General features: G+C 52.0%; 2 protein-coding genes across 4 annotated transcripts; one reads left to right on the top strand and one right to left on the bottom strand.

Annotated features, from left to right (window-relative positions):
- Positions 1-703: 703 nt before the first annotated feature.
- On the bottom strand, positions 704-20,911 carry LOC114002923. 3 transcript variants are annotated; one of them, XM_027749357.2, is made up of 11 exons: positions 16,223-16,305; positions 12,251-12,990; positions 7,017-7,155; positions 6,209-6,360; positions 3,966-4,042; positions 3,082-3,140; positions 2,788-2,891; positions 1,913-2,026; positions 1,693-1,797; positions 1,379-1,480; positions 704-839 (listed from the first exon to the last, which is right to left on the bottom strand). In XM_027749357.2, exons 5-11 carry the CDS (start codon positions 4,009-4,011, stop codon positions 728-730), a joined length of 642 nt encoding a protein of 213 aa, XP_027605158.2. In that variant the 5' UTR covers positions 4,012-4,042; positions 6,209-6,360; positions 7,017-7,155; positions 12,251-12,990; positions 16,223-16,305; the 3' UTR covers positions 704-727. The 3 variants fall into 3 exon arrangements, with proteins under 3 accessions (XP_027605158.2, XP_039242036.1, XP_027605156.2); XM_039386102.1 differs by lacking the exons at positions 3,082-3,140; positions 3,966-4,042; positions 6,209-6,360; positions 7,017-7,155 and adding an exon at positions 16,794-20,911 and having other exon boundaries at positions 12,251-12,399; positions 16,223-16,371; XM_027749355.2 differs by lacking the exons at positions 6,209-6,360; positions 7,017-7,155; positions 12,251-12,990; positions 16,223-16,305 and having other exon boundaries at positions 3,966-5,969.
- On the top strand, positions 11,723-18,730 carry DRD4 (dopamine receptor D4). Its single transcript, XM_027749350.2, has 4 exons — positions 11,723-12,014; positions 17,028-17,140; positions 17,484-18,031; positions 18,439-18,730. The coding sequence occupies exons 1-4, from the start codon at positions 11,787-11,789 to the stop codon at positions 18,639-18,641; spliced, it is 1,092 nt and encodes a 363-aa protein (XP_027605151.1). The 5' UTR covers positions 11,723-11,786; the 3' UTR covers positions 18,642-18,730.
- Positions 20,912-20,936: the final 25 nt, after the last annotated feature.

The following is a 20,936-nucleotide window of genomic DNA, read 5'->3' as shown; positions in this document are numbered from 1 at the left end:
ATTTTAGAGCTGCTCTCAAGAATCTGTTGGTTTTACAGGAAAGCTGGAGTGGCCGTTCTATCAGAGGAGGGAATCTGCATGTCAACAGCATGTAAACCTCGTTAAGTGGTGGGAACAAATTCCTCCACGTGGAGCTCTGTCTTTAGTGGCTCTGAGAAAGCTGGGCCAGCAAATCCAGGGGCAGAATGGAGCGGAAATACCATTTACAGTGAGTATCTCTGTTGTGTAGCTCTCAGAACATTTCTTTGCCACAGAATCTAACACCTGGCTGAGTTCCTGCTCCATGGATTCTGACTGTGTGCACAGCTGGACGGTGGGCACTCCCAACGTGCCTCGTGTGGGGGATCCCGGCACAATGCTCCTCCCCAGACCCTGCATTCCAAGGGTAAGGTACCACCCTTCTTCCAGTTTCCCGAAGAGGAGCCAAGGCACAGGTACAGCTAACCAATCTTTATTTGGGAGCAGCAGCGGGCAGCCAGATGCCAACACACAGTGGAAGGGATGTGCTTCACCCAGGCTCCATCTACTGACAGCAGTTCACACCCACACACATTTCACTTTGGGTAATCTAAGAGGTTTCATCGGGTTTTGGCTGCTTTCCACGATTATTTTTATTTATTTGCCAATCTCAAGAGTTTTTCCTAAGCAAATTCAAGAGCTTCCCTATTTATTTTCAAGGCCATACACATGCAAAGCTGTCTCCTTGGCTGTTTTTTTCCCTTCACCTTCAGGCAGAACCATCTGTATCTTCCTTCATGTCTGCAACCAGCGGCTTAGAGGTGGGGCAAACGTACCGGCTGCTGATGGCAGCAGCTTCCCAGGCATCTCTGTCTGAGAGGCTGCAGGGAGGGAAAAAGGACGGAGAGTTCCTTATTCCTGGGGGCCTGGACTGCAGGAAGTGTGACAAAGCTGTCTTGTGAAATTCAAGGATAGAGGGACCATGACTGCCTGCAGCCGGGCACCCCACAAAGGCACAGCAGGGTTTCATCCCCACTGTGGTCAAGAGGTAGTAAGGGCCAGTGTATTCCTCCTAATTTTAGGGATTTAAGAGTGAGATGTCTAAGTGAAAGTGGTTGGTCACTAGGAAAAGACAATATCCAGGTGCTAGGATCCTCAGGAGTGTGTTTGACAGGGTAGTAAGGGTTTTCTTTCCATTTTAACTGTTAGGTTGGGTTTCCTAATGGGATGAATAATTACTGCAGTCCAGGATAACAACTCTATGATTAGAAAAAGATAGTATTTCATTTCCGTGGGTCTTATAATTTTTAATAACTGGCTTTTCTAGGGCCATTTATAAAAGCATTTGGCTTTATAAAAACTTTTGGCTTCAGTACTATGGGGCTCAGGGCCACAGAGGGAACAAATCTGTCCCACCTACCTGGTGTTCAGAAAGCTCTGGTACAACCAGAGAAAGCAAAGTTCTGCAGGGCTGTTCTCTCCCTCTCTCTCCTGCACATCTGTGTTGACCGGGCCAGGAGAGCTGGAAATTAATAATAATTAAAATAACAATTAAGAATAATTAAAGAAAATTAACAATAATTAAAACCCCCAAACCACAACAGTGTAAGCACCACAGCTGTAGAGCAGCATGTGCCCCGTGTCTGCTGCTGTCGTGTCACCGTGGTTCAAGGGGGCCCAGCGTGGCAGTGAGAGCCACGGGGGGCACGGGGGCTCCCAGAGGTTTCCCCTCACCTGCGCTTGCGGCCCATGAGGTTTTGGATGAATTTCTGCACCTGGGCGTTCCCTCTCATCTTGCTGTACTCGCTGGTGAACAGCCCATCCGAGTGCCTCTGGGACCTGGGCCAGGGGAACGTGGACAGCGGCTGCTCAGCCCCTGGCAGCCCTCGGTGCTGGGATCCCCCTCCCTCTGGAGACTCCCTCGCCCCACAGGGTGGGTTTGGCTGGTGCTCACCTCTCCTTGAGGCCCACCAGGTGTTTGACCAGCTGCCTCACGTAGGCGTTGCCGTTCATCTTGCTGAGCTCGCTGTGGAAGAGCCCGTCAGCATGTCGCTCCATCCTGGGGGGACTGAGAGGGAGGAGAGGCTTAAAACCAGACAAGAATGGGCATTAAACACTGCTCCCTCAAGGAAAGAGGGTACCAAACACACACAGGCAAGAATTTGTGCTATTTTGGCAAAGTTTCACCAAAAAAAGGGAAAACCTTACGGGAGTCTAAAAAATATCTTTGTTAACCATCACACAGAAAATCGACCTGCACTTGCTTTTAGTGATGTAATCACCTTGCCACAAGGATGTGAGAATGTGAGGTTAGTGCTGGCTCAGCACAAAAGAGTAGGGCAAGAGGCTGGAGAAGTAATAAAGAAACACCCAGAGACACAAACCTGAGGAGCAGGTAGATAACAGCAGTGGTGACAAAGACCAGCCCTTGCCAGTGACTCCTTTGGTGAACTTGGTGAACTTACAGTGTTGGCTATTTCTGGCTATGTTTTCATGGGACCAGGCTATTGGAAATAAACTTCCACCTCTATCAGGCTGTGTAACTACATAGCAGGAAAACAGACTCCAAAGTGACCTTTTAACTTACTTGGTTCTGTTTGGGGTCATGAATTTTCTCTTTCATTAAGCCAAATCAACATTCCCATTCTCAAGCAATAAAAAAAATCTTTACAGCATTTGCACTCATTTAACTAAATCAATGTAGGGAAGCCAAAATCCACAGCCAAGCAGATGCAAGTTCAGGAAGGCAGATAAAAGGCTGGGTTTACAACCAGCTCTTTGAACAAAAACCATGGGGAAAAAGGAGGCAGAGTCCCAAGGAACGCTCACCTCTCCCGGGATGGCAGAGATGCTGAGAAGTGGGACAGGACAATCACGGGAATAATGACTTGCCACAGGGTTGTCATCATGGAAACCATGTCCTCTCCTGAAATCTTTCAAGAAGGAAAAAGAAATAACAAACATTTTCAGTCACTGCAGACCCCCCCCTAGTTTGTTTTCTTACTGAAATAAAAAGAAAAGGACATTTGGTTTATCCCAAGCCACTGCATGCTTCCCCCCTTTGTTTCCAGGCTCTGCCCTGTGCCTGCAGAGGTGGGTATGTGTCTGTAAGAGGGTGCTCACCTTTCCCCAAGGACCGCACAGGAGCCGTATCTGGAGTTTATAACACACCTGCTTTCCTCCTGCAAAGAAACCAGCCTTCCTCACTGTCCTGCAGCCTCTCAGGCAGCACCTGCTAACCCCAAATCAAAGTTCTCCCAATTGGTTTTTACTTTATTCTGAAACTAGACAGTACAAAGAATGTGAAAGGACTGTCAGAGATTCCTGAACACTTTCCAGCCACCCTCCTGGGACTGTTTGCTGCTCTGGAGGTGCTGCAAGATGAGAAGAGGTAGGAGGAGGAAGGACAAGAAGGGGGATTTACCCAGAAATTCATTCAGTGTAAACCACAGCACAAATATTTAATGATGGCTGCAGAGCAAACAGGTGAGAGGATGAAGGGGCCACAAGCTTCATCTCACATACACTTAGAGCTTTAATGTTGTGTTTTCCTGCCTGATTCAGCTTTGAGGAGATGGAATAGGAAAACAAGGACATTTCCAAGGTCAGTCTCTTATTGGAGTCCAAACTAGGCAGACTCCACAGTCCTGCAGAGGAGCTGAGAACAGCCACCAAACCCAGAGCTCAACACCCTTGGGGAAGGGGAACCTGGATCCTGAGCCTGTCCTTCCATCTGTCCACAGATGCCTTGACCCCCAGGATCTCACCCTGGCATTGTGGCCTTCCTTGTGCTATCCCTGGGATGGCATTTCTCTGGGAGAACCATACTTAAGAGCCCATTTTAAATCCCATCCCTGGCTCCAGACTTTCCCTCTGCTCCAAAAAATTTCTGGCTGCTAATCCAGTGGATCAACTTGTCTTTTCTCTTTCTGGGCATAACTTTTGTCTCAGAGGTCTGAAATCCACCCCCCAAAGCTGAAAGAGGGGGGAAGCACAGCAGGACTCACCAACCCTGGTCGCTCGTGGCTCGCTGCTGATGCTCCACTGGCCCATTCCTCCTGTGGTCCCCTATAAATGTGCTGCCCTTATCAGGGGCAATTATTTGGGTAAAGCTATGAATATGAGCAATCATGATTAACAGCAAACAATGCAGTAGGGCTGGAATGCCCCTTTAATTACCTGATGGGGTCATTCACAGCAATTGGATGGACTATTTCTGCTGATGGATAATAATTCCTGCTTCTGTCTCTAACGACAGTCGTTTGTTGGGCAAACATCCCTGTACCAATTGATTCACTGTGATTGTCATCATTATCTCTTTAATTACCTCTTGATAGGAGCTTAATCTCCTGTTCTTCTCTTTTAATGCTGGCTTGGGCTGTGTTTGCAATTGCCAGGATCTGTTGGTGAGTCCCTGTGTGCCCCAGTGATTTGGCTGAATGACATGTCACTTTTATAGGGCAACTGTTGTCTGCTCAGTAGGATCAGGGCTGACTTTTGCATGAGGGGACAACACCTTTTGAGCTGTGGTTTCACCTGGGAAAGGTGTGCTGAGAACAGACTCTGTCACAGCTTCTAAAAAAGCAGCATACATAAACACACATGGAAAACATCCTGAATATATTCCCTGCCATTGCTGGGGGTTGGAGCTGGTTCATCTCAAGTGCTGCAGGTAAAGGTGACACGGGAATGGTGGTGGCACTTCAACCTGGGCTCCTGGTGTTGCCAAACACCCACAGCTGAGAAAACCCACGGAGGAGCAAGGCAAGGAAGAAAGAAGGTTTATAAAGGCCGAACAACATGTAGGGAACTAAAATTTACTAATGTGATTTCCCTTCCTTTGCAAATAACCTCAATGGGTCTGAAATGCCCCTGAGCTCTGAGGAAGCTCAGTTTGCCATGAGAGACTGGATGAGAGGATAGAGAAGAGGTCGGAATGACAAAGTGGCCCCACGATGGCAGCAGAGGGTGAATAATAGGACAGTAAAAGCTTCTGGGGACTGGAAGAACATGCTCTAAGTAACCTGATTTACCTACTTTGTACAAAAAATGGGATTTGTCTCCAGCAGCACTGGCAGAGTGAAAAGGTGGTGGGGTAGAAAACTGTGTAGCCATGCCCAGCACTGCTGCAATTAATGCAGGTGCCAACCACGGGCTCAAACTCAAACGCAGGTTCTGAGACCTTGATGAGGAAATTCAGGGCCATGAAGGGAACTCAAAAGCATTTGCAAGCTGAAATTTATACATGAATAAACTAGAGCCCAAACCAAATCCCCAGTCCTGAAACCACATCTGATTTTCCTTAACCAGAATTAGCACCAAACACTCATCAGGAGATTCTGGAAACAGGAGTGATAAAGGATCCTGCTCAGCAATATCGACTGATTGGAGCTTTGGGAATCTGCACCTTGCTGCTCCCATTCTCCATTTGTGAGAACGTTCCAAGTGGGAGTGGAGATTCCCCTTGCCTGCATCTAGCAGGTACAAAGCAGGATTAAATCACCCATGTACCGATGGAATGTAACCACCATCTCTGCAGTATCACTGCAGAGAAAAGCTCCTCGGCACTGGCTCTAGGAATGATACAGGGAATTGCTGGCCTCACCTGGGCCCTGCTCCTGCACTGCTGTCCCACCTGCAACCTCAGGAAGTCAGGGCTGCACTGATCCCAGCCACCACCAGCCCATGGGACAGAACACTGCTCTAAGGGGCTGGAGCAAAGTGAGGAGTGCTGAGTGTGCATCCACACTCCTTGGAGAGGGCAGGGAGAGACGCTCCGGGACAGGATGGAGAAAGGACATGTGATGGCCTTGGGGCACCCCTGAGCTGCCCTGGGGACACTGCCAGCTGTAAAGCCACCAGGATCTCTGTGCAGTCACCTGTGCTTAAGGTGACACCAACTGACATGCCCAGGGTGCAGAGCCCTGTGGTGGCATGTATTAAGTAAATCCAGCTGCCACGGGTGCCAGGGCTATTCCCAGCACCACGCTGATGGCTGGGGACACCCTCGTGAGCAGCAGAGAGCAGACATTATGAAACAGAGGGGCCACCCCCCTGCAACACCCAAGCTCTGGTTCCTGCTCCCAAGGTGACCTGTCCCAAAGGCATCCAAGCTGAGAGTGGAACTGAGGAAGGCCTTTTTCCTCCTCTTTACAGCAGGAGGGCTCACCAAACCTAAAGCGTGAAACGCAGCATCTCAGGACCACATTAAATGTTTTAGTCCCAAATTTTGCAATATTTAAGAGAGTACCTTTTTCTGTGGTGGAGGTAAAGACAGAAAACTGCACTTTGGAAAAGAGAGGGTTTCATCACAAAGCTGCATATCCTGACCCGCACCACAGGGAGGATGCAGACAGACTCTCCAAAATCAGCACTCGGAGCTCTGCAGGGTAAGTCCAAATTCTGAAAGGAAGAAATTCCCATTCACACTCCTAAGAAATCGGTACAGGAGATCAAAAAAGACCTTTGACTGGAGGAGCACTGTGGCTGCACTCATAAGAACAGGATGGACAAATGTTGCTATTGTCTCGTGGACACTGTTGCTCCTGCCTTGGAGCAGGAAAGCCCACCCAGCCTTTGGGGTTGCTGTTTATCCTGGGCAGCCCTTACAAGGTTTGTCCAATCCTTGCCAGCCTATCCACAGTCCAAGCCCCAGGATCTGCTGGAGCTGCTCTTCTTCATGGAGACACCACATCCCCAAATGCTCCCACAGCCTCTGCATGGCTCCCTGAGGTCTGTGGCTTTGGAATGGCAAAGAGCACAAGGGCCAAGCCAGGCTGAGGAGGCTGGGGAGGGACCATCTCATCCCCCACACATCCAGCAGTGGTGTCCCCAGTCCTGAGGAAGCTGTCCAGGGGCAGCCAGCCTTTGAGGAGCCCAGCACAGGCTGTGCCCCATCCAGTGGCAGCCCCAGCCCATGGCAGGGGAAGTTTATTGAGGTCAGATGGTACGAGGAGCTGCACGGCTAAACCCTGCCTACGTAAAATACCCTTTAATCAGCTTAGGGGCTGTTCAGGAACTTCTACCTCCCCCATTCCCTTTTCCCCTCCTTGCCATACCTGTGTGAGGCCATGTGGGCATGGGGTTGTCTCTGTGTGTCTGCAGGTAAGCCCTGCCCAGGCCCTGAGCTGACGGTGAAGGTGACGCTGCTGCCAGCGGGGAGCAGCTTGGAGGCATTTCCTTGCATCACTCCCAGCTCTGTAAGAGAAAGGACCCTAATTGGAATAAGGGGATTGGAGGATTTAGCCTTCTAAATGCTCCTTTCTTGCACAGGATGCTTTCAGGAGTGGTTTTAATCTTTACCACCTGATTTTGTGATTTTGGCTGCAAGGGGGAAGAGCGGGATGGCAGCAAGGGGTGAGCAGGGCAGCTATAGTTGGGCTTGGGAGAAGGAAGAGGAAAATCACAGTCCTGTATGGTCATGGGACACACCTGGAGTGTGCCCACTTGCTCTGAAACCAGGAGGGAAGGTGCTGGACACTGGTTACCTCCATGGCTGGCACCATCATCCCAGGCCAAGAACAGAAGACCAAAGAGCCTTTTAAAGAAGAGCTGCTGCCCCCATCAAGCACTTGCTGACCTTTACACCCTTTGGAACTCCCTCCCAACCTCCCTGAGCGTTGCCCAAGCGGGAGAACCCTGCCTGCCCCCAGGCACTGTCCCCAGGGTGGCTGCACAGGTGGAACAACCCATCCCACTGCAGGGACACGGTGGGACAGGACTGGGTGGCTTCCTCCCAGGGCTGCTCTGGCCATCCTTGCCCTCCTGGCCCAGCACTGCTCCCAGCCCAGCTGGCAGCTGCCCTGTCCCTGCATACAGAACTCCCCTGTCACGGCTCCAAGTGGCATCAGCGGCGCAATCCCGGCCTCCAGCTGTTTGCTGTGTCTGGGGAAGAGGGGAAAGCACTTCAGGGAATTCACTGGAATGAGAAGAACAGCACCCAGCTGTGCCAGGTGTGCCGTGCCAGCACTGAGCACAGCAGCTCCTGGCACAGCTGCTGCGGCTGCTTCGACTGCATCCCCCCCTGGCCTTTGCCAGGGACCTGCCAGGACCTCCAGGGGAGCAGGAAGGGGCTTTTTCTGAAAGGCACCCCTTCCAGGGGAACAGGAACAGGCTTTGTCAAGGGGAGGGTGGAGGGAGCTGCATTTACAGGTGCTTGCTGCTCCCAGGCATGCCCTTCCCTGCCTGTGTTGCCTTCCCCTGCCTGTGTTGCCTTCCACTTCTCCCCCTGCCCAGAAGGTTTTCCCTGACAAGTGACTTAAATAAGCTCACTGACGTTTTAAAACCGGTAGGGGCTTTTGAACTATGTTATTTGATCTGCCTTGTGCCACAAACCCTCGTATCCCTTGTATATCACCAGGTTACTCTTGTGTGAGATCAGTGATAGGGTTAAGCTGAAACGTGGCATCCACAAAAACACCTAGTTTTGGCTCCAAGCAAAGATGGAAAATCCAGGCATTTTCTCCATAGTTTCATCCCCCCCAGGTAACCACTAGCATTAGTTTTTACATCTTACAGGGATTTATCATAACTTATCAGAAAGGTAAATGTCAAAAGACCCACTCAGTGTGTACATAAATCCCTGCAGCTTCTCGCAGGGGGACTGGCAGAGCCTGGGCAGCCCGGAGAGCCCAGAGAGCCCAGAGAGCTGTGCCATCCTCCTCCCTCTCCTGCAAAGCCTCACCTGAGGCAGGATGCTGCCCCTGCCTCTTTTCTGGGAAATGCATTACAGGAGATTGGAAAGCTGGGCGGCTTTGCTGCCGACGAGACTCTCACAGAGAATTGCCCTTGTCAATATGGCAAATCAAAGGAACACGATTGGCTTTCAGAGCTCTTTGTTTTCCTCCCTTTGTCCTGAACCTGAAGACAGCCGGGAATGCTGCTCCCGGCTATCAGGGCACTATTCATCAGCCCAGTTTGGCACATCTGTGCTGAAACTTTGGCAGCCACATTGTTCCCCTTTTCTATTTAAACATTCAGTGTCTCAGATGTGAGAAAATATGTTGATAAAAGTTCCATCTCTTTTTGGAGACTCTGACAGATGCCTCACTCTGCCACTCTCCTGATCCTTTGAACCGGCTGGGAATCAAATCCTCAATTAATTCATCCTAGGGGAGTGTCTGGGGGACCCCTCTGGGCTCCCTGGCAGGGGACCAGCTCCACCACAGCCACAAACCACGCTGCTCATCCCCCTGAGCTTCTCTTACAAACAGTCCAAACCCCCAGACCAGGCAGATGTCTCACTCCTTTGTTGCTCGGGGTGTTTTCCCGGCGCTGCCATTTTCCTGACACAAGGAGCAGCCGTGGTGGCTTCCCCAGCCCCTCCACCTCCTGCCCGGAGCAGCTCCCTCACGGCGGGGTGGGGAACCAGGACACCACAGGATGTGCAGCCGAGCAAAGCACCAACCACACCAGAGCCTCTCCAAAGGTGCTCTAAGCATTCCCAGTCCACACTTTGACATAATTCCTCCTGCTTTCCACGAGGGTGACCCACGAGGGTGACTCTGTCCTCTGCCTCCTGCTTTTCCTTGCAGTGACAACCTCTTCCAGTATGGGGATGTGAGAGACCTTCCTTCTCCTCTGCAAGGAGGGCAGCTCTGATCCAAGAAAGGAATTGTGTCTAATGTCTGCAGCCTGTTTGCCATGGAAGCACTGTCCTAATTAGTGCTTTGCATGGCTGCTTGTTTTTGGAAGTCAAAAGCCTTATTTCACATTAGTTTAATCCACGCCAGGATTAAACTAGTCTAGGATTAAGGCCCTGTTAGTCTGGAATATGGGCTTCCATACTGAGAATCAAGAGTCATTCAGCACTAACCCACAGGAAAAATCGAGATAATGAAAGTAAATTAACTGTTGAAGGGGATTAGATAAATGGCATTAATCCCTGTGGGAAGGCAGGGCAGCAGTCACACTTCGATCCTGCTCTCTTGGCTGCTCAGGTAGTTTAAACATAAATAAATTAACAGTATTCTGTCCACACAGTTTCATTAATGCACTCCAGGGCCTCCTTGGACTAATTTGAGTTGATTTCTCAGAGTAAAAAGGGCTCTAACAAAAGTGATCCTGCTGTCCCAACTCCTTGCTGAGGGGAGGCTGTGCCAGAAGTCAAGTTTTAGGGACCAACCACGGATGGGAAAAGCTGTGACCAGGTGATGGAAACCATCTGCCTTGTCTGAACTTCCCAGCAAATGAGGTCCCACAAATGAGCTCCTGACATGATGGATGTGCAGCCACACTTGTGCCCACCCGAGTCCAAGACAAACCATTCCTGAAGGAATGCAGAGACAGGCACGTGAGTACCCACTCCAGTGCTGGTAGGAGTTTGGGGCCCACTCAGAGCAGGTGGAAGTGTCTCTTCTCTCTCTGCACACTGGAAGAGGGAGATGAACAGACAAATCCATGGGTATTTGGGTCAGTGTGAGGATGGCAAACCTACACTGGGATGGGAGAGAGGGGTGATACAGCTCTGTAGCTACTAAAGGAATGGCATTCTTGTGGCTTTAGAACAGGGCTGGAAGCCACACCTCTGGAGACAGAACTTGGCAAGCCAGACTGTCAGCAAAGTGCTTAAACCAAGGGGATTTTCTCCTCCTCCTGTATGGAATTGTGGAGCTGTGGCTGTTGGGCAGAACAGACTGTGTGGAGCTGCTGCTGTTGATCCACTCTAAGGGAAGGACCTGGATCGGTGTCCCATGGCTGAAACCTGGGCTCTGGCCTTTCCATGCTGCACCTGCTGAGGGTAACCATGGCCTTTTCCAAAAAAGAGTAGGGAACTGGGGGGAACAAGGGTGGTGGCTGGAGACAGGATTTGTCCCACAGGTCTCAATAGTTTGGATGAAATTCCAAGAGTTGCAGCCTATAAATACATCTTAAAAGCTCCTTGTCTTATAAAAAGCTTCCAATAATACAATTTCCCGCCTCCATGGAGTGTAAATGTCCCTTTCTTGCTATGCCTTCTCTTCCCAGAGCCTTCCACAAAGCCCAGGCTGATCTGAATGCTTTCCTGGCATTAACATCTGGGCTGAGGCTTGGTGGCACAGCTGGACAGATGCCCACAGAGTCTGGATCAGGTCCCACATCTCCCAAGCAATCTGGGCTAGAAATGAGGGGTCACAGCTCCCCTGTCTTTCCTGCCTGACCCTGCAGGTGCACAGGTACCCCTCAAACAGCATTTTTCTCTCATTTCCAGCAATAAGACACCCCAGCCCTTCTGTTCAGCTGTCACTCTCCCTTTGCTCCCACACTTGCTGCCTGTCTGCTTTCTTCCTCAATCCTGCATTTCTGCAGTTGATTATTACTGCCCAAGCACAGGTAAGGCACAAAATTCCTTTGGAGTTGCATCCTACATTTGCCAGTTTCTCCAGCTTATCAAGACCACTTTTGAATCCTTACTCTGTGCTCCAAGATGCTCACAGGATCCTGTCTTGGCAGTAATTTAGCTATGGACTCTCTGGACCCTCACTCAGGTTAATTATAAACACTTAAACATTACCAGGTTCTGCACATACCTTGGCATACAATTTCCCAGTTATCTGCCCAACCTATAATAATTCCAAGTCTTTCCTCTCACAGTGCTTCAGAGAACACCACCCTGCGAGACCGCGGTGAGAGCTCCCGGGGGCGCGGCGGGGGACGGGACACCGGGACACGGGGAGCCGGGACACCAGGAGCCTGCCCCCCTCCCCCGGCGCCCCCTAAGCCGCTTGGTGACCCAGTTGTCCCCGCGGGGCCGGGCCGGGCCGGGCGGGGCGGCGGCGGAGGCTCCTCCCGCGGCTCGGCGGGCACTCCCGGCCCGGCTCCCCGGGCTGCGGGGGCAGCGCCGCGGGGCCATGGGCAACGGCACGGCCGGACCCCCGCCCGCCGCCGGCCACAGCATCGCCGCGCTGGTGCTCGGCATCCTCCTCATCCTCCTCATCGTCGGCGGCAACGGGCTGGTCTGTCTGAGCGTGTGCACCGAGCGGGCGCTCAAGACCACCACCAACTACTTCATCGTCAGCCTCGCCGTGGCCGACCTGCTGCTCGCCCTCCTCGTCCTGCCCCTCTACGTCTACTCCGAGGTGAGGTTGCTCGGGGGTCTCCGGGGGGACGGGGGGCTGTGGCTTGTGCGCCCGCGGAGCCTGAAGGTTGCGGGGCTGCGCGGTGGGATGGGCGAGAGCCCATGCACCGAGGGGCAGAGCCGCTTTCCGGGCTTGTTCCCCACCTCCATCCCGCCGGTCCGAGAGTGCCAGCGCCCTCGGGACAGCCCCTGCGCCTCGCGATGCTCGTGTGGCGTTCGGAGCACCGCGGCTCTTACCTGCGAGTGCCACCGGGGCCGCGGGCGGGTCCCGGGGCTGCCCTGCCGTCCGAGCCGCAAACACACCGAGTGGAGACGCCCCGAGTGGAGGTGCCCTAACGCGTCTGCCCGGGGCCGGGCCAGCAGCTCCTGAGGCTGAGTGGTTCTCTCTGTAACAGGGAGATAAATGATTACTGCCAGGGATGGGTAAAGCCTTGTGCTTGTGGGGGATTTTGTTGGGTGGGTGAGGGGGCTCCCTGGAACCTGCCCGTTAGTACCAGCTGAGGGCTCTTCCCTGCTCAAGTGGATGAAAGCATCCACAGGGCAAAATACGAGGTGTTTCCATCCACCCTTGTGGTAGCTGGTGGTGTGGACCTTTTTCTCAGTCGTGGGAGAACATCTCCCCTCTCTCCCACGCCATGCTGAGCATCCTTAAGCAAGGCAGGCTGTGGATTAGGGCTTAGGATGGTCTCTGCCTGGTCCTAGGATTTTGCAGGACATTGTGACCTCTCTGGAACAGGTATTATGGAGTGACAGGTTCATCAGGGGACCATGAGAAGAACCAGTGAAGAAGAGAAGCATTAGATGCCCTCTTTTTCCACTGTGCCATTGGTTTTGGTGGATTTGCTTTTCCCTTGTTACCTCTGTTTTTCTGGTCAGAAGGGCACATTCTTCACCATTCTTCTCAGATACTTTTGTAGCTGAGCAGGCCTGGGGCACTCCCAGGCACCCACAGTAATTCCTGAGGAACCAAGTTCCACCTATATGTGAAGAGAGGCCAGAAGAAGATACCAGTGTGCCTGGAGAGTTGATAGCACTGAAACAGGGGTTACCTGAGGAAGCAGAGCTACAGGTGCTGTGGAGGTACCCAGGATATCACCAGGTGATATCACCTTCTCCTTTGGGAAGGAGCTGCATAGCCCCAAAGGCTTGGCCTGGTGTGTAACTGCTTCCTCTCTCTGCCCAAGGACTGTGACAGTGGCTGGAGTCCCAAAAACTCTGGGACACTGGCAGGAGCCACAGCAGCAGTTTATACCATCCTCAGTAAGCGGAGGCATCCCAGCAATTAGGGCCAGTACCAGGACCACTTCCCCAGCTGGACTGTGCCATGGAGCACACCTGTCCCTGTCCCTGTGCCTGTCCCTGTGCCTGCTGTGCTCCTCTGAGCAGCTCTCTCCTAATCCCCGAGTGCCAGAGCTGAGCCAGGTCTGAGCCAGGAAGCCTCTGGCAGGAGCTGAGGGTGCTGGTTATGTAAACATCTTTGCCACTAAGATCCGTGTAAGTGATTACGGAAAAGAGGAAACAGTTTTAGCAGATTTGCATGTTCACCTGGCTCCTTCTCCAGGTCAGGGAAGATGAGTGTTTCCCAGCGGGCACAGTGGTGGAGCAGCCAGGACAAATGACATGAGCCGTTTTCCTGGTGAGGGTGATGCTGCTCTGCCTAAAACTTCCAGTGGTATGGCATCAAAAGATCTCTTTTCTTGCACTTTCTTATGTGTGCCTAATGATGCAGGTCTTCTGATGAGACACCAGACCTTTATCCTCTCCAAATTTCCCGTGGCTCTCTGTGAATGCATGTCAGCCTGTTTGCAGCAGGATTCAGGATTAGCCTTTCCTGGAATCTTAAAGCTTTAATGGAAATAGATGTTCTTCTGTACCTGGCTTATGTCTGAGCCACACAAAATGCTGGGGAGGTGAGACAGGCCAGCAGTTATAAATCAGCGCTCAGGGGGTTATTTTCAGGCACCAATAACTGGGAGAGGTGTCCTGGAACTTCAGGCCCTCGTAATGTCTCAGGTGGATGATCAGACTTGCTCCTCATGTCTGAAAAACCTTGACCTCAACGATTTAGGTCAAGAAAGGACATTAGAGCAGACATGAGGCACCTTTGTCCTGTGTCCTATTCCCTCCCCTCCCTCTCCCCTTGCAGGCTGGGCCGTGTCTTCTGGGGAATGCTGCAGCTGTCACAGCTCATGACAAAAGGCCCCGTGTCAGCATTTGGGGGCACGGGGACAATTCTTTGGCTCTGATGCTGGACTGTGCCCACTGGCAAGGATTATTCCTCTTCCAGTTGGTGCCACAGCGTTCTCAGTCCATGCCATGCCCTCAAGCCATGGCTGAGCTGAGACAGAGGCTTGTTCAAAGTCCAGCTGGACATCTCCTAATTCCCTTTCGGGCTCCTGCTGTTCCCTGCGTGTGGCAGGACTGAGACAAGAGTTGGTATCACAGGAAATACAACCAGAACCTTTGGCCCTGTCCTGGCTCACGGCCTCAGGATCACTGGAGGTGTAAGAGCTCTTCTGGCATCAGGCCGGTTCAGAAGGCAGATTTTTCCTTACCAATCAGCTGAGCTTAGGAATATGGATACCAAAATGGGCCGACTAGGAAGGCAGCTGCAAGGGTGTTTCAGAAGCCAAGTCTGCCTCCTGCCATCCACCATCCTATCAAATCTTCTCCATAACTTCTTTGTATTCCAGAAAAGGGGAGAACCCCAAGAGCCACTGAAGGTGAACCTGCTCTGGAGCGCTTCCTAAAGGCAGTTCGTGCTGTGTGTGATCCCTAAAGCTTTACACAGTGTACCTGGATGGGCTAATCTGCTGCAGTCTCCTGTCATTATGTACCCCTTAATCACATGGCCCAGCAAAGCCTCTAATCCAAAGTCACTCTCCCTTCTGAGGGGTCCTTGGCACGTTTTGTAAGGTGGGCAGGTGGCAAACACCATGTAATGGAAAGTTCTCTCCCAGCACCTTCCCCAAAGCCAGAGTCTTGGGGATTGGTGGAGAAAGGGAAGGGTTTGTAGCATTTTCCAGGTACCCAACTTGAATGTCACATCCTCTGAAGGTGCTACAGCCTGAGAGCTCTTGTCCTTTTCAGAATCAATTAGTTCCCCCAAATCAAAAACAGGTTTGGAAAACTGTAGCTCAAAATCAAATTTTCTCTCTCATAAGCTGAACTGAACTTGTCAGGATCCCAGTAAGCTCGGTAAAAATTTGGGTTTTGATGATTCAGGTTTCAAATTCAGTTTGGAGTGGCTGCTCTGTGCTGGAGAAGAGGCTGAATGAAGCATTCAGGTCTCACTCCAGCCCTCCCCTGGAGGTATCTCAAGGAGATGCTGTACAAAAATAGCCAGACAGTTACTTCAGAGTCTCCTCTGGCTTTACAGCCCCTCTAATCATAATCCTGGGCCTGACATCACCACTGCCTGGTATTAATCCCCACGGAGGATTAATACCTCCTGGCAGGGGCAGGGGTTTTGGCACCTTCCCATTGTTCCGTGGAGCGTGTTCCCCACATGGCTCTGCTCTGTGCTGGGATGAATGAAACCAGAACCTGCTGTTTAGCACCTGCACAGGAGCAAATCCATACCTGCTTCCTGAACCCTGCACGAGGGCAGCAACACTACACTCCACGAGCACTGCCTGACTGTTGCTACAGAGGAATAAGTCCCTGGGATTTATGTGTGCAGATGTAAAAATTATTGTTATGTAGTGCATTTCCTATAGATAAAAATATATAGTAAATATTCACCTTAGATGATGCACATTACTTATAGGTAAACATATATAGTAAATATATTACATGTAGCAATATATACTATAGTGATATTAATCATTTATGTTCTAATAAGAGCATATAGAGAGTGTTTGATAGTTTGCATGACAGTTTGCTACTGAACACTTTGTTTCCAAGCTAAAATCACACTTATTTGTACAGTGTGTTTGGTTCTTAAGTGAACCTCTCTCTGCAGAGGGACCCAAAGGATGGTGAAGTTTTCCTGACAGGCACAAACCGGGAGGAAAATTCCCTGCTGCTCTAATGGGAACAGCCCATGGAGCCTCCTGGTTACCTGTGCAGGTGTGAGCACACAGACAGGACTCTGCCTGTGCGGAAGGAGCTCACTGGAATAATGGCACAGGAATGGGATTGAGGGGGTGTATTTCTGTATCAGCCTAAAAAGTGCTTTAATGCTAAACCAACAGGCTGGGTTTGTACCTGGGTGAGATGAGCGCTCGCTTGGAACAAACTGCTGCAAGTAGTCTCTGGCTGTACCAGCATCAGCCATTGCTGTCCTGCTGCCTGTTCTGCTGCCTGTCCTCTGCCAGGGGCTGTGCAGAGCTGTGCCCCTGGCCAAGATGACCGAGCTGAAAATCACAAAGCACAGCAGTCAACACTTCCAGTTGTCTGGAGCAGTGACAACACTGGTCACTGTTGCTCTGCCCTGGCACTGGGACTGTGCAGGGAGAGCCAGAGGTTCTATCTCCCTGCCCAACCCTGGTCTCCATGGGCTGGAGTTGTGCTTTGCCTGCCAGGACAGAACAGTTGTGTTAACAAAGGGAAACCGTTCACATTGTCTGCAAACAGGACATTGGAGCAGTGGGGACCTGAAAGTGGAAGAGGAACTTTGTGTTCTGCCACTTGCTGCCTCAGGGACCGAGCCAGTGGTGCTGTGCAGCGACTGTGGTGCTGGGGAGGCTCTGGGGGTGTGAGGAGGGTGGGGGCTCCTGCACTCACCCAAGGCAGTGGGGGCCATTCTGTGTCCATCTCTCTGCCCAGCACAACTCACCTGGCCATGCTGATGCTCTGTGGGCTCAGTTCTCCTGCCAGCCCCGGGCAGGCTGTGAGCTCCTGCGTGGGGCTGACTCCTGTGTGCCACTGCCGTGCCGGGAGCATCGTGCCACGGGAGGAGCGCTCGGCCTTGCGCTGCTTGTCTGGAGGAACTGGGAGTGGCTGAGGTGCCCAGGCACAGAGGTGTTCCCTGTCACTTTAAAGGCATCTGCTGATCCCGGGATCTTTCCAGTTCCAGGGAGGTGTGTGGTCCCTGAGCACGGTGCTGTGTGACGCCCTGATGACCATGGACGTGATGCTGTGCACGGCGTCCATCTTCAACCTGTGTGCGATCAGCGTGGACCGGTGAGTGCCTCCCTGCTCTGGCTGTGTCAGGGCATCACGCTGCTTCCATACACCCTTGCCAGGCTCTCACAGTGGGAGGATCCTGCCCTCCCCTAAGTGGGGATGCTCTGCCCTACCATCCTCCATCCCAAGCTTTGTGTCCCATCAGGGGTGGCCATGCTGAAAGCACCGCTGTGTGAGGAAGCAGAGCTGCCCCTCGGGTGCTCTGGCTGTAGCCCATGCCTTGGCTATGTAAATGCCTGGGGGGGAAGGACAGGGACGAGGAGCTCTGGGGCCTCTCGGTCCCCTCACAGGCAGTGACGTCCCCAGGCCAGGCCTGGCTCACCCGGGGCTGTGTTGGCAGGTTCATCGCCGTTCAAGTCCCGCTCAACTACAACCGGCGGCAGATCGACCTGCGGCAGCTGATCCTGATATCCACCACCTGGATATTCGCCTTTGCTGTAGCATCTCCTGTCATATTTGGCCTCAACAACGTCCCAAACCGGGACCCCAGCCTGTGCCAGCTGGAGGATGACAACTACATCGTGTACTCCTCCATCTGCTCCTTCTTCATCCCGTGCCCCGTCATGCTGGTGCTGTACTGCGGCATGTTCCAAGGACTCAAGCGCTGGGAAGAGGCCAGGAAGGCCAAGCTGAGGGGCTGCATCTATGGGGCCAACAGGAAGCTGTACCACCCCCCGACCTTCCTGGAGAGGGAGCAGAGCCGGCTGGGGCCGCCGGAGTGCAGCCCCTACAGCCTCACCGGCCTCCCTGGGGACTGTGGGATGAGCAATGGGATCCAGACTGTGTCCTACCCACACCTCAGGTACCCACACCCGGGGCACGGGCGGAAGCGGGCCAAGATCAATGGCCGGGAGCGCAAGGCCATGCGGGTGCTGCCGGTCGTCGTCGGTGAGTATCCGCAGGGAAGGGCTGGGCAGGGTGGGAAATGTGCCACCTTGTCCCACGCAGGGCAGGGATCTGTGTGGATCCGGGGTGCCAGAGCAGTGCCAACAACTACCACCCCTGGGAGAGAATGCATGTAGTTGATAACCAAGTTTCCTTCAAGGCAAACCTGTGACTCCCAGTATCTTACATTCAAAGCCAAAGTGAGATTAACTTTAGACTTTTCATCAATATTTGTGACAGGAAAGACATCCCAATTTTTCGTCTGGGCACAGGCCCAGCTCCACATGTCAGCACAGCTGCTGCCTGTTCCCTGAGCACTCTGAGCTGCCTCTGTCTTGTTTGGCCCGAGCCTTGTTAAACTAAACCCTTTCGAATGTTCCCATCACCTTCTCTCTTTACTGCCCTGGCAGGTGCTTTCCTCTTCTGCTGGACACCTTTCTTTGTGGTGCACATTACCAGGGCTCTCTGCAAGTCCTGTGCCATCCCCACTCAAGTCACCAGCACTGTCACTTGGCTGGGCTATGTCAACAGTGCTCTCAACCCCATCATTTACACCGTGTTCAACGCCGAGTTCAGGAACTTCTTCCGCAAAGTCTTGCACCTCTTCTGCTGAGCCCTCTGGGACTGGTGAGGAGGAGGAACCTCCAGGGAGCAGGAATCACCAGGTGATTTTTTGTATAGTTCATTAAAGATCTATTTCTGTCCCTGGCCTGCTGTCTTTGTTGGGGAGGAGGGGAGGAGGAGGAGGAGAAGGAAGGCGGCCCAAGGAAGCTGCTCCCCAGCTCCCTGTAGTAAGGTGTCACAGGTGAGTACCACTGAATGCAGCTCAGATCCTCTTCCCACTGGAAACTGCAGGTTTCCAGGCTCTTTTTTCACATTTGATGTAAGCAGGGATAATAATAATAATTTCTAGTCTTCTGGCTTCTGGGGTGGCATTAACAGGGCTGTGAGGTGACATCTACCTGTGCAACCTCCTTTCCCCTTGCTCTTGATAATTTTAAATCCAAAGCCTGATTTCACTCATGTTTAACAAGGGTCCTACAAAGGCACCGTTGCTAGTGCTCCAGAATTCCTTATCAAGCCATAGGATTCCTGTCAGGAACCATTTCTAGCCACGGGAAAAAAATCTTTCATGCCTTTAGGTGAACCTGGGCTGGCGACAGCCAGTGGGACCAGGCAACGCCTGTCACTGAGGCTCGGAGGCGAGAAAAGGAATATCGCACAAATTACAATCTTCCAAGTCATGATTTTGTACAGGATTGTTGCTTTCCAGGGGGGAAATTTGCTTGGAAACAAAACAGAAAAGAGTACTGCAGGGAGGTCTTGAGTGTTCCTTTGACTAAGAATAGCAATTGCTCAATGAGTTTCTCCTCAGCAAACAGACAGACTACATTCCCATGGGATTATCCTGTGCCTTTCTGGGCTCTGTCACTGCCTGGTTGGGGTGCAGCTGCCCCAGGTACCAGGGCCCAGTGGGAAGCTCCCCGAGAGCTTTAATGGCAGCTGAGTCACACCTACAGTTCTACAATTGAGAGAAGTTGCCCCACTTTCTTCCAAATTTTTTCCCCTTACAAGGTGCAGTAAAGCCAAAATTCCAACAGTGACTGAGGCTTGACTATAGCCGGCCACAAGCTATTGGATAAGGACAGTGGGTTGGATAAGGACAGCCACTGGATAAGGACAGTGGAGACTCCGTTGCTGCCTCATGCCCCTCCCAAGCCCATTCCTGGTGTCCCAGCTCACCCGTCCATGGAGCTGCCTTGTCCTCAACCCAGGAGGAGCTCTGCTGCTCACACCGGCCATGCTGGACAGGGATGTGAAGCAACAAGAATAGTTTGCAACCAAAAGCCTCGTTTGATGCTGCAAGTGCAGCTTTAGCACTCCAGAGGTGCCACTTTGGAGATGCCTTTGCTGCGTCCGAATGCGGGACACAAGAAACCCTGGGAATGAGCTGTGTTACCAGGGGCTCAATTAAGACTGTCTTCTCAATTAACTAATTGTCTCCATGCTCTACAAAACAGGAAGTCAGCATTTTACTGTGAGCAGAAACCATCGCCAGTACTTGAGTATTACTCTGGGAAGCAAGAGTGGGCATTTTGCTGTGGGAATGGAAGGAGTTGCCTGTTCTTTCCTTCCCAGGAGTATCACAGGTAATTTCTGTTCCCATCCTGCCTCAGTTCCTGCTTGGCTTTCCATGGATTTGCCAGAGACCTCCAGTCTAAGACTTAAGTCTTTTCCACTGCATTTTTCTCTCTTATTAACTTTCCTGTAGCTCTGGATAGAATGTTCTCCTTTTGACAGTGTGTGTGTGATGCTGGGTTGGGTCACTCCGTGGTTCAGCTGACCTTTCCTGGAGCAGCAGCTGAACAACCATCCTCATCCACCAGCACAAAACCAGAGTGAACAACAGCCAGGACGAGTGACACTCACAGGGGCTGTGATCCCTTAGAGGGATGGATTGTGACCCCTCAATTGAAGAACCAGCCAGAACAAGTGACCCCTCACAGGGGCTATGCCTGAAGCTAAAAACAAACCCAAACCACCAACCAGAGGTTTGTGCACCTGCCAAGAGTCCTCCAAAATCTCCAACCACAACAGCTTAATTATTAAAGAAGTACATTAATAATCAGAATGATTTTGTTGCAGTGAGCAAAGCAAATAACTCCCTAATGGTCACATCTCTAATCAGCAGCTCCTGCGGGGCAGGGACAGGACAGCCCCATATCCACGTGCACTCACCTTGGGCTTCATCCGATCTGATTCTGGCCAGGTGGATGCTACGAGTGACATTCCAGGCACGCCGTGGGATGAGGCTGTGCTTCCCTGCGGAGCAAACACCTCCCAGGCAGACAGGGGAACATGGACACACGTGTACCTGCCACAACACCCACCTGTGCAAGTACCTGCA

The sequence above is a fragment of the Pipra filicauda genome, unplaced genomic scaffold, assembly GCF_003945595.2.
Source record: "Pipra filicauda isolate LSUMZ 115617 unplaced genomic scaffold, ASM394559v2 scaffold463_size517996_pilon, whole genome shotgun sequence".
NCBI lineage: Eukaryota > Metazoa > Chordata > Aves > Passeriformes > Pipridae > Pipra > Pipra filicauda.
This window is presented reverse-complemented; position numbering and strand designations above follow the sequence as displayed.